The sequence below is a fragment of the Lycium barbarum genome, chromosome 11 (assembly GCF_019175385.1).
Source record: "Lycium barbarum isolate Lr01 chromosome 11, ASM1917538v2, whole genome shotgun sequence".
NCBI classification, from domain to species: Eukaryota; Viridiplantae; Streptophyta; class Magnoliopsida; order Solanales; family Solanaceae; genus Lycium; species Lycium barbarum.
The window spans coordinates 35,034,200-35,048,861 of NC_083347.1; the positions used below are offsets into that span (position 1 = coordinate 35,034,200).

General features: G+C 38.6%; 1 protein-coding gene, 1 long non-coding RNA gene and 1 pseudogene across 2 annotated transcripts; 2 read left to right on the forward strand and 1 right to left on the reverse strand.

Moving 5' to 3' along the window:
• Window positions 1-2,446: 2,446 nt before the first annotated feature.
• On the reverse strand, window positions 2,447-4,067 carry LOC132618666 (F-box/kelch-repeat protein SKIP11-like; annotated as a pseudogene).
• Window positions 4,068-4,304: 237 nt separating this feature from the next.
• On the forward strand, window positions 4,305-10,813 carry LOC132618667 (uncharacterized). Its single transcript, XR_009574245.1, has 3 exons — window positions 4,305-4,513; window positions 4,619-4,673; window positions 10,568-10,813. It is a non-coding gene; the product is annotated as an uncharacterized LOC132618667 (long non-coding RNA).
• Window positions 10,814-11,474: 661 nt separating this feature from the next.
• Window positions 11,475-12,254, forward strand: LOC132619722 (uncharacterized). Its single transcript, XM_060334541.1, has one exon. The coding sequence runs from the start codon at window positions 11,475-11,477 to the stop codon at window positions 12,252-12,254; it is 780 nt and encodes a 259-aa protein (XP_060190524.1).
• The last annotated feature ends 2,408 nt before the right edge of the window (window positions 12,255-14,662 follow it).

Here is a 14,662-nt window from a genome sequence, read left to right on the forward strand (position 1 = left end):
TGAAAGACTTGGATTATGGAAGAACATAGAATATGGAGCTTAAATGTAGAATCAATGGTATTCTTGAATAATAGTTGACATGAATCATGACTCTTGATGTATTATGAATAGAATCTTGTTACAAATGACATTGAGAACATGGGATAAACATTATATATGAGTAAATGTAGTAGTGCATTATGACCATGATTATGGATGACTTGAAATGAAATTGGGAAATGTGGATAATGTAAGCGAATGGAGATTATTGCTTAGGATATTATGAATGTTATTATAGACGTTTGGGAGTTGATATATGATATGGAGAAAGTTGTATAAACAAAGGAAATGCTGCCCAATTTTCTCTAACCTTAGTTAAGCATGTTCATGTGATCGATTAGCTAATGTTAATATGGACTCTCTTGAAGGTAGAGACGTGAGCATTGGAAGAGAACGTTCAAGTGATACAGTAGCCAAACGAAAAGGTATGTAAGGCTAGTCCCTTCCTTCTAAGGCATGATTCTCATGAAATGAATTCCCTTTTCTTTCCATGACTTTTTACATTCCGGAAAATATGAGTCAACGTTATATAAAGCTTCTTCTGAGACAAGGAATAAGAGATGTGTGATGAATTCGATGATGGTAATGAGGATCCTAAGTCCAGGGATTCTAAAGCCTACGATATGACGTTAATTATTATTGCTAGACCTACCTTATGATACTAGTTCCTTCAAGGTGAGGTATGATGGTTATGATTCTTCCATAATAGAATCGAGGGTTCTCGACCTTACGACACCCCGCTATGATTATAGATTATCTTGGGACTCTAATGTATGTTTTATGATAAGTTTATGAGATGTATGCGATGATACGATTCCACAGTGCCTAGATGGCCGGACATGTCACCGCGAAGGCGGGCTGCATATGATTCCACCGCGCCTAGATGGCCGGACATGTCACCGCTAATGCAGGCTGCTTATGATTACACCGTGCCTAGAGGGCCGGACATGACACCACTAGTGGGCGGCGTATGATGGTACCCGGACGCGGGTAAACGAGGATTATATATGTGATAGATCGATGTATGTGATATGTTTAAAATGTATTTACTCTTAAAGGCTAAGCAGGTTATGTTTTCACCTTATGTCTTATGATTTCTCTATTATGTTCATTTCATTCATGCCTTACATACTCAGTACAATGCTCGTACTGACGTCCTTTTCCTTGGACGTTGTGTTCATGCTCACAGGTAGACAGGGAGGTGATCCAGACTCGTAGGAGCTATCAGCAGATTTTTAGAGCACTCCATTATTCCGAAGGTGCTACTGATTTACTATTTTTTGTGTGTGTGTGTGTGTATATATATATATGTTTTGGGCACAACGGGATCCTGTCCCCTCCATATGTCTAGTACTTTAGTAGAGGCTCGTAGATACATGTGCGTGGGTAGTATGGTCTCACGATTCCCCATTTGTATATGTATATTCCTTTGATAGCCAAAGGGCTTATGTATATAAAGGTAATTATGTTTCAAAGTGAAAATGGTTTCTCTATGATTAGAAGCATGAGATTGATGAATGAGCGCAGGATAAGTATGATGAATAGTAGTATGAGCGGTGCTCGGTAGTTAGCCCCGTGTACCCGTCATGGCCCCTAGTCGGGTCGTGACAATGACTCAGATATGACCAAGTGAACTTCAAAGAAGGAGAAAAAAAGAATTAAATGTGTCAGGGTGAAGTGTCAAAATGGTAAGTACTGTAATAAAAATCCAAGAAATCTATGTGATCTGACAGCGTCAATTCATACAACATACTTTGAACTCTGCCATGCACACTGTTTGCACTTGGATGTTAATACTTCCTATTGACTATTATGTAGTTCCTGCACAATGTAAAATCCAAGTGTTTTATGACTTTAACGCAGCAACAAAGGAGATGTTTCATGTGGAATAATCTCTATAAGCCGAATAGAAATGAGTTTGGTTCTTTGATATCATTTTCCAATTCAAATTAGAGAAGGATGTAACAGGTTAAGATTCTTCCAACAGAAGTGAATGCAACGCTGCCCTGATTCTCCAATGCATAAGAAACAAGCCTCAAAGATTTTTAAAGTATAATGCACTTCACTTTCTTTTCCTCTTCTCCTCTTTGTAGCAAAATTGGAGGTGCATCCATCCTCCCTACGTTCCAGTACTAGATGCTTTGAGACTTAGATGTAGAAAGAAAATAACAAATGCAATGAGTTTATGGGTGATTTAACTAAACTCTTGCTGGAAAACTTCAGAGGAATGAATAAAAAGATCACGTAAAATACACACATGTGTCTACGTAAAATACCGAACCTTTCATCATGTGAAAGGTCAGCCAATTTCCATTAAATTTCTAGAAGTAATGTTGCGATTTCACGAAGTTTCAACTATTTTTCAAGCATGCCAATCATATAAAGAAAGATGAGATGAGATAGGACTTCGACCGTCAGCAAACATCATTGAGTTTAATTATCCTTTATTTTCCCCTTAAGTACGGGTTGCATTACAACAATAGAGATTGCTGACAAAGCTCAAACATGAAGTTAAGACAGGTAGAAAGATGGATTAAGATAACAACAAGGACAAAAAGACTGAGATGTAAGATCAACATCCCATGATAGCACAATTATACACAAAGCTACCAAATGATCGCTTCCGGCCAAGTAAGTTCCATTGTAGTGCCCCTTCACTTGGGATCCACGAATTCACTTCAACATATTCTGCACCTGCAGTCTCGTGCCCTACGATTACAATTAGCCTATCACCATATGCTCGAAAACCCAAACCATAACCATTAATAGAAGTTGCTCTTTCAGGCAGTTGGCCTACAGTAACCCATATATTATTTTGCTTGTCATACTTCCTCAGCTCCATGTCAGCATAATCAGCAGAGCATACAATTCATTATTTACAACGGCCACCAATGGAGGTGCTCCAGATGTAGCACGCATATCATTCCTATTTGCATTAGGAGACATGTTTGGGATTACACTCCATGTTTCTGTTTCCAGATCATACTCCTCCTCACAAGTCAACCACTTTGATTTGTCTCCTCCAATGCCTCCTATTACATAAAAATTCCCATCCATGAATACCCCAAAACACATCTGACGTGGCTTGTTCATACTTGGTAAACTCTCTCATGTTCCTGCCTCCGAATTATAACGTTCAGCTGAGTTGAGGATATTGCCTTGTGAATCACAACCACCAGCTAGAATGGCAATCTTCCCAAGGCTGGCAGAACCAAACAAACATCTTGGTGCAACTATCTGCATTCCAGATGACCATGTATTTGTCAATAAACTGTAACGATAAATGACAGGTGACAAGATCCCTTTTCCAGACACAAGCAGTTCCATGCCAATTGCCAAAGACTCCTTGTAAGATAACCTAAAGCATTCACTGGCATTCATAGTTGGCACATGCATCCAACGGCGGTGACTAGGGTCGAAAACATCCCATTCAAGCGGCTGGAAGGAGCTATAAACCCAATGCTCAACCACACCATTTTGCCTCTACAATCTGTAAAGTTCGCCTCTCCTGATTAATGAGCGAAAGCTACTATCCAAAGATGCTACGGCACCATAATCTGACCTAGAGCAACGAATGAGAGGGCTCGAATCAGAATTATCCCCAGCATGACGCTGATCCAAACCTAAAAGAAGCACCACCATTTCCGCAGCCTTGCTCTGATCTGGATTCTCAACCCTGTGCTCTTCCTCACAAGAGAATTGAATAAAATGAAGGGAGAAGCTGATCGGAATGAGCTAAAAGAATCTTTTCTTCTGTATCTATAAAAGTTCTGCCTCTACTTTTTCTTGGTTTTCCTTATAAACATAGTTCTTTTTTATTTCTGTTTTTCTGTCTGTACTAGTATAAGGGTAGCTATTTATGTTGTGTTTTCGGTATAAGAAGAAGAAGAACTGGGATTGTCAAGTTTCAACCAAGGAGGGCCTTTGGATTCTTTCTGAAATCATCAAAGTAGGTTTGGCTTCCGCTTTGGGCAATAATCTTTGAAGGACACCTTTATCTCTCTTATTCTTCTCTTCTCTCTCTTTCTCTCCCACTCTATTTTATTTCAACTACTTAACAGATACTCGTGAAGAATAGAGATTAAATGGGGGAGGGGACAAGGACAACGAGTTTACTGTGACAGTTGATCGCTGGAAGATGATTCGAGTAACAAAGTTGACAACCAAAGAGGGAAAAAAAATTAAATGCCTCAGGAGAAAGTGCCAAAGAGTAATTAATGTAATCTAATCCAAGAAATCTAGGTGATCTTACAATGTCTCAGTTCACACTATGTACTTCTCTCTTCTTTTTTTCTAGAGCAGTTTCTTCTCCTTCTTTTTCTTCGGAGGGTGGAGTGGGGGGACTGCATGTGATACACATTTCGTGAATCTAGATCGCTATTTTTTTTTTACTGACATATGCAATGGCGTTCAACACAAACATCAAAGGTCTTCTCGCGGGTCTAACATTAGTTATCACCTCTACATCCTTCTGGTCAGTATTCTTTATTCTTTTCTAGTGAAATTTGTTGATTGAAATTAAAAAATTCTTTGGTTTTCATAGATAGATCACCATTGCATTGTCTTTCTATAATTCTAGGCAACTGAATTCACAGATCGATGGTGTGGAAGAGAATTTGTTCTTCAGATTTCTGGTAAATTACATTGAATTAATTACTTTCATGCTACTTCGAGAATTACAAAACATGAGAGCAAACTTTAATTGATGGAAGAGTAAATGCCAGAGACGCCTACTAGCAATTTGGGACCACCCGTTATTTCAGTTATGTGCATAGATGATGAGAGGTCTTAGAGCCTATATGGATGGGCATATAATTTATGGCTTATAAGCATATATAAGCCATAAGTTAGGAATCCTAATGTATACGGCTTTTGGGTTATTTTGTTATTTTGGCTTAAAAGCAAGTGTTCTTAAAAGCATTTTTTTATCTTACCCAAACACTACAAAAGTTCTTAAAAGCTATTTTGGCTTAAAAGTACCTAAAATAAGTCAATCAAAACAGTGATTAGAGTTGATATTAGATACGGTGAAGGCTCAAATATGCCCCTGAACTATACGAAATTGCACACATTTGCCCGTCGTTAAAAGGTTGGTGCAAAGATGCCCCTAACGTTTTTTTTTTTTTTTTTTTTGGCTATATATGCCCTTGAGTTAACGGAATATATTGGAGTGCATATTTGTTCAGTTCGCATAGTATAGGGGTATATTTGAGCCTTTGAAATTCCTGAATATTATGACACAAAAGATCATTGCATTCCAAAACATAAAAAAAACATTTGTAATTACAATCCATCCACCATTGTATTACATCAAAATTATACAACTAAAAGAGCATATGCAATTACAAACATCTTTTATAGACTGTTTTCACAACAAGAGCATCATTTCCCCTTTTCAAAAGATTTTTTTACTAATGATAATACCATTGTTATTTTTCAATTTGTTGTTCTTTCTGGATATTTTTTGTCTTCTGAGTCCCAATATCTACACAATAATGGATGCAACAACTACCGCAATAAAACATAAATATAAAAAAGGATATAACTTATATTAGACTTATGACATATTGTCACGACCCAACCCCGTAGGCCGTGACTAGTGCCCGATCTGGGCACCCGAACCCATCTATCAAATATTATCTCAAATTCTATCAGCTCATTCTAGTATATGGCGGAAGCCGACAAGACTTTATTTCAAATTTAGGTAATTTCCAGAAAATTTCGGCAGAGTTTCCTTTGTTTTACGGACTATCCAATATACCCTGCACGCAGAAAATACCAACAAAAGCCACACAGGGCTAACCAAGCAATATATAAACATATGCGGACCGTCCGCCTCGGCGTATAGGATTGCCCAAACAACATATGCGGACCGGCCGCCTCGGCGTATGGGATCGCCCAAACGACATGTACATACATCTATACAGAAAGACCCTAACCCACAAACATGTCCACAGACCTCTAAACAGACCGACAGAATCATATGACGGGACAGGGCCCCGCCGTACCCATGAACGAATATATACAAATGCACTAATAAATATATATACCAAAAGTATAAGCTCCGGAAAGAGAGGAGCACTCCGAATAGCAGAAAGGGTGTCCTAAACAGGTGGATCACCAGGCTGTGCGTCTGTACCTGCGGGCATGAAACGCAGCCCCCGGAGAAGGGGGTCAGTACGAAATATGTACTGAGTATGCAAAGCAGAAGGTACAGAAATAAATCTGAATAATAATCGAATCAGATATACAGAAAATAATACATATCAAAATGTTTATTTCCAAAGTATAAATTATGCATAGGGCACTGGAAAATGTGGTCGCCCGCCTGTCGATGGCGCCACAACACAGCATAACACCAAAAAGTTTCAAATCTCCGAATCCCCGTCACACATCACAACACAGCATAACGCCAAACACAGCATAACGCCAAACATAAGTGGAACCCGGCCCTCGAGCGAGGAGCACGGTGAACCATAAACACAGCATAACACCGGAATGTATCAAAAAGCGCACGACAACAGAACCGGCTCGGGAACCGGCGAACGATATCATAGTAGGCACGAGCGGAGTAGTGAGGAATCATATGCATAAGATCATTATTATAAATCCGAAGGATAAGTAAAATAGTCATATTCGAAATCGGAATAATAATTATCACTTTTTGATTCAAAGTTGTCGAATTTACATAAAGGGCGTCGCGGGACCCACGGACGAGTATAGACCCGAACTGAGCCCGCCTATGAAAAACATACCCATTATACATCAAGCAAACTCCTATAAAAATTATTGGAGCGATCCGAGCCTCTATGCGAAAAATATGGCATTCAGAGATTACAAAATTCCTTAAAGTGAACATTTTCTATGCGAATTTCGGAAAGCGATTACTTCAAATACATCATGGTTCATATTTCATAAAAACATACATAAGAGTGCCAAAGAATATATATATGGATCATAACATGCTCGGATCTCGAATTTGGAATTCCCTTAAAGCTCTAATCTAGCCTATGTGAAACTAAGGCATGCCAAAAGAAGGAAGGTTGCTTTACATACCTCAAACGCTCTCCAATATGATCCAACTCAAGCTAAGTCCAAACTATGATTCGGGTTGCCCACGATCTAAAAATAAGCCATAAAATGCCAAACATTAGCTAAAGACTCTTTGGGCATTAAATTCCAATTTCGCCCTTAATTCTACAGAAATTTGGGCAGCATTTCCCCTGTAAATAGGCTACCCCGAGAATTTAACTCGGCCGTATCAATCAACAACAACAACAACAACCAACCTAACAACATCAATAATAAATTCGGAAGACAAAATAACATTAATAGCTCTCTTTTTCATCATTCGACAACTTTGCAAATATTCAATTCAACGGCTCACATTCAAGCCACCATATCGCTCACACATTTAATTATCCACCCGAGTCTTTACCACAATATTCTAGGACATTCTAAACAATCCACATAATATTTCCAACGACCCGAAAATGTTTCCACTGTTTGGCCGAAAACAGTCCCCTTTTCCATTCCTCATTTTCAAGTCATGTTTTGTACCACAATCCACAATATAACGTTATGATTTTCATAAAATATACAATTTACGTCAAACGCACAACTAGCCTCAAAACAGCCCACAATTTCTCAACATCAATCTTGAGCCACTTAAACACTTATTTCCAACTAGAATTCGTTTCGACGATAACTAAAATACTAAGCGATAGTATTACGATCTTCGACACATTATAAAACTCACATTCGCCCGCGCCACACACATACACATGTTAATGATTCTTATATATACAAATTTTATTCAATGCACAAAGTTCTCCAAATCAGTCCGCAACGCTTACTATGTCAATTTGGGACATTAAATTCTCATTTCTAACCTACAAGTCATCACCATAACCATTACGACGCTAAGCGAGATTAATTCCTTCTTTGCTACAATTTGGAGGCTATAAACACGGCTACACTACACATATACATGTATCGATGATTTTTATTCTTTTCCCCACTCGATACCAATCTAACATAATATAGAATTAATTCATCAATTCCATTTGTCACACCCATATACATGGCTAGAACACCCATCACACAACCCACTTCCAATCATACTATATTTCATGATTTCCATCCCTATTAACATACCATAACATGAATAAATGTTCACAACACAAAAACAAGAGCAAAACGTACCTTTCTTCTTCAATCCACCAAATAGTTAGGGTTTGCAAATGGGTACAACTAATGGTTGGATGACCCGAACAACTCTTTCACGCTACTTAGGGACCTCAATATAGTGGGTTAACACCAAGGAAATAATTTTTGGGAAGCTAGAATTTGATTTGGTTTTCCTAAGGTTGGGCCGAAAACAGTGGGGGTTGGGAGCTCTCTATTTTCTTGTTTTGTGCTAAGTGATGAAGTGAATAAATGAGGAATGAAGACTTGGTCTTCATCTTTTAAGTGGTTCACAAAATATCCACATTGCCTTGGGTCCACACAATGTGTTGGACCAATTAAAATTGGTCACACAATGTGTGGGACCCCTTTTTAATTCACACGGCCCCCATGGCATTTTTGGCACCACATTTTAAATTCCAATTTTATGAATTGTGGTCCCAATTTTCCCTAAGTGTTCAATGCCAACAATTTCATATATAACTTATATCTCAAAATAAAATCAAATGGTCAAAAGTCCCGACTTCGAATCCCGGAATGGTCTTGGCCTTAAATTATCATAGTTAATCCGGGTTGTCCTAATGTATATAAAAAAAATACGGGACGTAACACAAATGAAAAAATGTCTCCCGCGGTGCTCAAAATTTTGATAATAATAATAATAGAAAGAGTATCACATCTTAACCATTTATACAGTTTCTTACATAACATTCAATGTGGTTTGACTCTTTCGTGAATTTCACGCATAACCGAAATTTAGTAGAATTATTTGAAGCTCATAAGTGAGATGGAGTGCAGTAACTCCACGTCCACAAACCCTTCCACAACTCCACATCCACAAACCCTTCCATAGCTATTTGAAGAACTCGAAGCTTCCGACATTTCATAAACAAGTGAAAGAATAAGAGAGAAAAGTGAGGGGTTGTACAATAAGTATGGAGTTTCAAAATGCAGTTGCAATAAATTATTGGCTAGCATAAAGTGCACTACAAAAAAATCTGAGAACTATTTGTGCCGTAATATTCAGGAATTTCAAAGGCTCAAATATGTCCCTATACTATGCGAACTGAACAAATATGTCCTCCAAAATTTTCCGTTAACTCAAGGGCATATATAGCAAAAAAAAAAATGTTAGGGGCATCCTTGCACCAACCTTTTAACGACGGGCAAATGTGTGCAATTTCGTATAGTTTAGGGGCATATTTGAGCCTTTGCCGTATTAGATATTATCTCTAGATAAGTAGAGCCAGTAATTTCTAGGTTCGAGCATTCATGAAAAACACTTTTTAAGGGAAATCAGCTACTCGGTGTAGGACTTGCAAGACAACCGACCCACCCTCCCTCCATTAAGGCATACCAAAAACTAGCCACAATAATTTTTCCTATAAAGAGAACTTTATCTAACACGGAAGCAACATAAGAGATGTGCAGTTTTGAGTATCCTAAGGAACCTGATAAAGTAGGCAAGATCCAGAAGAGTTTTGGAGAAAAAAGATTTGAACTTTAATAAACTGCATAAAATCCTAGAATTTTAGTACTCCATTAAGGAATTGCTTTTAACTGGAATATGAAAGCTGAAGCATTAGTACTGAACTTTCTGAAAAAGTTATGTTTGCGTGCATGTGCTTCAATATATATGGAAAAACTGAAATAGAATCTTATAGATTCTTAAAAAATTTAACGGTCCTTTAATTAACTAATAGCACAAAAAATAGTTTAGCCGAGGTTATATTTTTATTAAATAAAAACTATCTACTATGGTAGCCAATTAGATAGTTGAAGAAATGTTTACTTTCAAATATGAGATTATGGTTGATTTATGGGAGATATGCTATGAGTATTAATGATTTAACATTTGCAGCAATTAGGGTCTTTCAATTGATTTTCACTTAAAACTTGATAGTAATTTAACCAAGGATTTAAGATATTTAATTTGCAAATCTTATGTATAAATTTTCAACTTCAAACGCTATATTAGGTTATCAAATCATCCCTAAGCTCTGCACACATAATATCTTTCATATTCAACTCGATGTGTTCTACCTCAACTTACGTATTCAGATTATTTGTCCACTATTTCTCAAATTATGGCCATACAACAAGTATGACAAAGGCTGGCAACAATGTTGAGATGGAACAAGAATCGCACACTTATGTTCCATTTTCATAGCAACCTAAAGGATATAACACCTTGAAGTCTACAGAAAGTAACTCTCTTTCTCAATAGATAAACCTTCAAATATTTGTATTTCTTGCGCTCAAGGTTCAGTGTGATTAGATATAATTGTGGTCTTTTTTCGGGATCATTTCAGAAGTTTAATATACTATTCTTATTGTGTAGACAAACCATAGAGGAGACAGAACGTTATCAGTGGATAAAGGCGACCAATGATCTGACGTTAAATATTCTGGAAGACCAGACAACACAGAAGCTTTAAAGGATAGCAAGCGTGATAAGATTTTAATGTTCACGTTGTACTCTATGTAGGAGTACCACTCTTATAGGTCTTAACATAAAGACATCATGTGAAATTGGTCATATAACTAAAACAACATTTATAATGGAACGTATAACCACCGAACCTGAATTTTCTGGTTAAAAAGCATATAATCCCTAAAACGGAAAAGTAGAATGCGGAAGTGAATCCATAGAATGAAATAACATCTCCTTGAATCCATGCACCCTATCTTCCCATTATCTGGTTATCCTAGTCTACATTCGTTTCAGTTAGCTTTGTGACAGCAGCCTATAATACCAAAACCAATATCATCCTCCAATTCTCTACTGAAACTTGTTGATTATAATTCAAGAAATTTTTCGGTTTCCTAAGGTATATTCTGATGACATCACGCTTCAATCATTCCACGCAATTAAATTCACCCGATCAATGATACAAAATGGAATCTTTCCAAAAATTGTGGTAAAATGAATTTAGTTAATTACTATTGGAACAGTTTGCATTAGCTACTGTTTGGATATGGTTTAGTACTGTTAGGTTCATCAGTAGCAGTATTTATCTTGTGTTTATCTTCAGCAGTCACTGTTTAGTTAAAATACTTAATTAATGTTTAATTAGGAGTCTTCTTATTTTCCCTGTAACTCTATTTAATACGCTTCCTGCGTTCAATAACTGATACAATTTTCCAGCACATCTTCAAGTGTTCATATGGTATCACAGCCAATACAACTCTAACGAGTAAAGATCCAACCTTTTTTTTTCTCCTTCTCTCTTCTCCAAAACACTCAAATGGGTACCAACGGTAACGGAAACAATTTCAGTGTTGTCAATGCTGACAACACAACCGGTACCAACATCATTATTCAGTTCAATCCTGCTTCCCAATTACCCATCAAACTTGATGGTAGTGACAACTTCGCCACCTGGAAAGCTCAATTTTCCATGCTTATGTATGGCTACAACCTCTTCGGCCATATCGACGGGACTACTCCAGCTCCATCTCACACTATCACCATTGGCACGAATGTATCTCCCAATCCTACTTTTTTACCTTGGTTCCGCCATGACCAACTCATGCAGAACGCCCTTATGGCTTCTGTGGACCCCACCATTGCCTCCACCGTTGCTGCAGCCGACTCGTCAAAAACAGTTTGGGATGCTTTGCATACCACTTATGCTAACAGGTCCCAAACCCGAGTCTTCAGCCTGCGTGATCAACTTGCCCGCGTCACTAAGGATACTCGCTCCATCACCAAATATCTTCACACCATTCGGTCTCTTTCAGATGAGTTACCCACTGCCGGTGCCCCTGTGTCCAACCCTGAACTCATCGTCAAAATACTCAGTGGTCTAGAACCTGAGTTCCGTGAGATCTCTGCTGCCATCCGTGCACGTGACACGACTATCACCTATGAAGAATTGTTTGAAAAACTACTTGATCATGAACTTTTTCTCCGTCAAGAGGATGCTAAGAAGCTATCCAGCCCCATAACCGCTGCAGTTGCCACTCCCACCAAACCTAACACCAATAATCACAACACCCGTAGGCAGAACAACAACTCTCAGTAACGGCGCCAGAATCCACGCCCCATCACTCAACAACAGTGGCAGTTAAACATGAACTCAAATACTGTCACTCGATGCCAACTCTGTAACAGGATTGGCCACACAGCAAATGTTTGCCGCTCAAAGTCACATAATCACCTTGAAGACCGAGCCCACTATGCCTCTGGATTCACTGCAACTACCAACCCTTGGATAGTCGACTCAGGAGCCACCCATCACATCACAACGGAGCCACACAACCTACGGCTGTACCACGGTAACGAGGATGCCTCCATGGGTGATGGTAACAAAATTCCTATCTCTCACACTGGTTCTACTCAGTTAAATGCATCAAATAATGTTTTTACGTTAACCCACACTCTGTGTGCCCCATCCATTAAACGCAAACTTCTCACTATTTCTAAATTTTGTTAAGACAACCTAAAGTCTATTGAATTCTTTCCTTTTGATTTTATTGTGAAGGATCTGCAAACGCAGAAACCGTTGGTGCACGGCCGGGAGAACAATGGACTATATAAGTGGCCTGTCTCACGTCCCCAAGCTCAGATGTCCACCATATCCACTCCTATCACTGCTTGGCATCAACGATTGCGTCATCCCCACTCTAGAGTTCTTAGGTTTATTTTAAATAAATTCTCGCTACCCTTCCATGAGCGAGACAAATTTTCTTATTGTAATTCTTGCTTATCTAATAAATCCCATCTACATCCTTTCAGTCAATTAACTCTGGATAGCTCTAAACCACTTCAAATTCTTTTTAGTGATCTGTGGGGGCCCTCCCCAATTTTATCTCTTGATAAGAAATTATATTATTGCATCTTTGTTGATCAGTACACAAGCTACACTTGGATCTACACATTAAAACATAAAAGTGAAGCTAAAGAGTTCTTTAAAAAATTTCACCCCTTGATGGAAAAACATTTTGACACAAATATTCTATCCCTATATACTGATGGTGGGGAGAGTATAAGAGTCTTGACTCCTATCTCTCCCTGCACGCAGAAAATACCAACAAAAGCCACACAGGGCTAACCAAGCAATATATAAACATATGCGGACCGGCCGCCTCGGCGTATAGGATCGCCCAAACAACATATGCGGACCGGCCGCCTCGGCGTATGGGATCGCCCAAACGACATGTACATACATCTATACAGAAAGACCCTAACCCACAAACATGTCCACAGACCTCTAAACAGACCGACAGAATCATATGACGGGACACGGCCCCGCCGTACCCATGAACGAATATATACAAATGCACTAATAAATATATATACCAAAAGTATAAGCTCCGGAAAGAGAGGAGCACTCCGAATAGCAAAAAGGGTGTCCTAAACAGGTGGATCACCAGGCTGTGCGTCTGTACCTGCGGGCATGAAACGCAGCCCCCGGAGAAGGGGGTCAGTACGAAATATGTACTGAGTATGCAAAGCAGAGGGTACAGAAATAAATCTGAATAATAATCGAATCAGATATACAGAAAATAATACATATCAAAATGTTTATTTCCAAAGTATAAATTATGCATAGGGCACTGGAAAATGTGGTCGCCCGCCTGTCGATGGCGCCACAACACAGCATAACACCAGAAAGTTTCAAATCTCCGAATCCCCGTCACACATCACAACACAGCATAACGCCAAACACAGCATAACGCCAAACATAAGTGGAACCCGGCCCTCGAGCGAGGAGCACGGTGAACCATAAACACAGCATAACACCGGAATGTATCAAAAAGCGCACGACAACAGAACCGGCCCGGGAACCGGCGAACGATATCATAGTAGGCACGAGTGGAGTAGTGAGGATTCATATGCATAAAATCATTATTATAAATCCGAAGGATAAGTAAAATAGTCATATTCGAAATCGGAATAATAATTATCACTTTTTGATTCAAAGTTGTCGAATTTACATAAAGGGCGTCGCGGGACCCACGGATGAGTATAGACACGAACTGAGCCCGCTTATGAAAAACATACCCATTATACATCAAGCAAACTCCTATAAAAATTATTGGAGCGATCCGAGCCTCTATGCGAAAAATATGGCATTCAGAGATTTCAAAATTCCTTAAAGTGAACATTTTCTATGCGAATTTCGGAAAGCGATTACTTCAAATACATCATGGTTCATATTTCATAAAAACATACATAAGAGTGCCAAAGAATATATATATGGATCATAACATGCTCGGATCTCGAATTTGGAATTCCCTTAAAGCTCTAATCTAGCCTATGTGAAACTAAGGCATGCCAAAAGAAGGAAGGTTGCTTTACATACCTCAAAGGCTCTCCAATATGATCCAACTCAAGCTAAGTCCAAACTATGATTCGGGTTGCCCACGATCTAAAAATAAGCCATAAAATGCCAAACATTAGCTAAAGACTCTTTGGGCATTAAATTCC

Bases quoted from the DNA above. Each gene is read 5' to 3' on its own strand.
- LOC132619722 (XM_060334541.1), top strand. From the start codon at position 11,475: ATGGGTACCAACGGTAACGGAAACAATTTCAGTGTTGTCAATGCTGAC.